The following is a 2,700-nucleotide window of genomic DNA, read 5'->3' as shown; positions in this document are numbered from 1 at the left end:
TCAAAATCAGATTGCCTGAATTTTTAAAGCAAGAAGTAGTTAATCTTCTTAGAACTAATAAGAAGGAAGAATTTTATAACGCCTTGTTCAATTTGGTGCCTGAAACTGAGCGACAGAAGCAGGAATTTTTGCAGTTAGAATTTGATATCAACCTGTTTTTCCTGACTGCATTTTGGCAGGAGTGTAACAACGTAATTTTTTGTCATATTTAACAACGTTTCAGGACGAAAGACATGCGTCAATGCAAGAATTTAAGCTGTATTTGGAAACTAGAGGCTCAGTTCACTGTCAGAATACGGAGTTTCTAGCTTATTATGCATTGCCTTATGTGACTAAACCTAATGAACACCCAATATATCGTCAACTTTTTGAGGAAACGTGGCGAGACTCTGTTGTCTTACGTTTGTCAAAGTACATTGATTCAGTCATTCAACCAAATAGTGGTAAAATTCCCTGTTTGCTTAATTTGGTCACCAAACCTAATGTTAAGCAAGATCGTCTGATGCGGCAGCTTACAGTATGTTCTAACAAATTTATTTTTATTGTCCAGAATGAGTTGTCAGATGCTGAAAAGCGAGCAACACAGTCTCAGAAACGATTAACCAGGCTACAGATGGATTACCAAACACTTATATCAGTAACTGCAGATATTTTAGATGCCTTAGAAAATACTCTGAAAGGAAAATCCCTAGATAGCTCAGTAATGCAAAAAATATACTCTCGTCTGGTACACAGTCAAAATAATGCGAGTTTAAAAGTAAATCACCAAAATAGTCAGTTCAATAAGACATCAAATAACACCTTTGGATGTGAAACCAAAGAAATGCTGGTTGGAGAGGATAAACCTGAAACTCCTGGTCACAAACCGAACTTGCCAGTTGGCTTTTCTTGGTATGTTGATATGAACTTATTTTTTTCAGTCATTTGAAGTTCTATAATCACGTAATGTGCATTTTATTACCACCATAAGCTTAAAAACCAAGGCCGATTGTATGTAGGGTCTTATCTGGCTTTTAATGATGTCTTGGCATTGCAGAATTCTAGATCAATGATAGACGCAATCAGTTGTTTGTTTAAAAGCAATAGAAGTGACAGATCTATTCTTTGAAATCATTACTACATGAGGTATATTTAAAAACGCGCTTAAAAGAAGTACTCGCCAGTAACCTGAAGATATTTATCAGTGCTTTACATTTCAAGGAGGATTATTTAGTGTAATGCACTGGGATACCATATTATTCTGCGTTAAACATTTATGAACCCTTTTTGACTCCTCTGAATTAACATTTTTAGCTATTCAGACCAATTCACAAGAGACACCACAATTATCGATAATGTTATTCTCAGAATTATTTTTTGTAAATTAGTTAAAACTACAGTTTCTGAATGTTCTTGATTTAGTTTCGTCTGAGGAATTGTAATATTTAGTTTTAGATATGACTTCTATAATTAACAAGTGAAGGCAATTTATATATCATATAAAATACAATTCTTTTTCCAAAGTATTTGAACTTTATGAATATTAGGAAGTTGAACCTCATGGTGCATAGTTTATGACTCACTTACTAGATCTGTCTTAAATAATTATTAAAAGTAGAGTAACTAAACAGCTGAATTCGGTGAAACCGCAGATTTGTAATGTAGGCATTCGTAGTTTATTGATAACTTGAAGTATGCAAAGTACATTAGATACCATCTAAACAATAACCTTGAAAATTACTATAATTTAGTTACCGCTAGGCTGCAGTTAACGGATTAATATATTATTACTTCTGTTACTCCTCATGGAGGAGCATAGGCCACCCACCAGGATTCTTCATCGAACTCTGTCCTAAGCAATCTTTCCTAGTTGCTTCCAGTTGCTATTCATCCTTTACATGTTTGCTTCCGATTGCCGATGCAGTGTATTCTTTGGTCTTCCTCTTTTCCGTTCCCCTTCAGAATTCCACTTAAGCGCTTGACTTGTAATGCAGTTTGATGATTTTCTCAATGTATGTCTTGTCCATCTCCGCCTCTAGCTATTCTAGGGATACTGCCGGTTCTAAACCCGATTAAAATAGGAGGGTTGGGGATAAGGGGTTGACAACCTCATCCAATAGAAAACAACTTTGCTAAAAAAGATCACTAACCTAAATATATTGCATTTCAATCAAATTCATAATAATACAATCACCATACACTTTAATATAATTTGCTTTTCTTTTAAGATTCCAAATGAATGTAAAAGGCTTTGAAATTCTATTATGTAACTCATTGACAAACTAAAGATAATAATATCTGGAGAGAACGAACGCCATGATCGGGATAGGCAAAACTGAGTATGAAGTTTTCATGAGACGTCATGGACTGGACGAAAGAAGAGAAACTGGTGAGAAGTTTTTAAATTCATATGTCTTCCACAATATGGTTATGATAGACAGAGGTCATAAACACTGATTTAAAATACAAAGGTTTGGATTGAGAACATGGATTCTAGCACAATCAGCGATATGCTAGAGACCAATAGTATGTTTGATTGAATACAATTAATAAACCGAAAGCTGTATTTAAGTCAATTTCATGTTCATTGTCAATCAAGTGATGAAGGATAGATCTCTTAATCATCTTTAACAGTCTCTTTTTTCAAAAAGTCTAAATGAGATCCTGATGTATTTCCAGCTCCACAAAAGCATTTAAATTAACTCCTATACATGGATGTGA

At 34.3% G+C, this 2,700-nt stretch overlaps 1 protein-coding gene across 1 annotated transcript in view; it reads left to right on the top strand.

The window, feature by feature from the left end:
- Positions 1-2,700, top strand: part of Smp_066250 (hypothetical protein) — a gene marked incomplete at its 3' end in the record, with an annotated part of 10,241 nt that overhangs the window by 231 nt on the left and 7,310 nt on the right. Inside the window, exons 2-4 of the mRNA XM_018796412.1 lie at positions 30-191; positions 224-517; positions 551-891. Of these exons, the coding sequence (XP_018650627.1) occupies positions 242-517; positions 551-891 (617 nt within the window). The 5' untranslated portion in view covers positions 30-191; positions 224-241. The remainder of the gene's footprint in view (positions 1-29; positions 192-223; positions 518-550; positions 892-2,700) is intronic.

The sequence above is a fragment of the Schistosoma mansoni genome, chromosome 2, assembly GCF_000237925.1.
Source record: "Schistosoma mansoni strain Puerto Rico chromosome 2, complete genome".
NCBI classification, from domain to species: Eukaryota; Metazoa; Platyhelminthes; class Trematoda; order Strigeidida; family Schistosomatidae; genus Schistosoma; species Schistosoma mansoni.
This window is presented reverse-complemented; position numbering and strand designations above follow the sequence as displayed.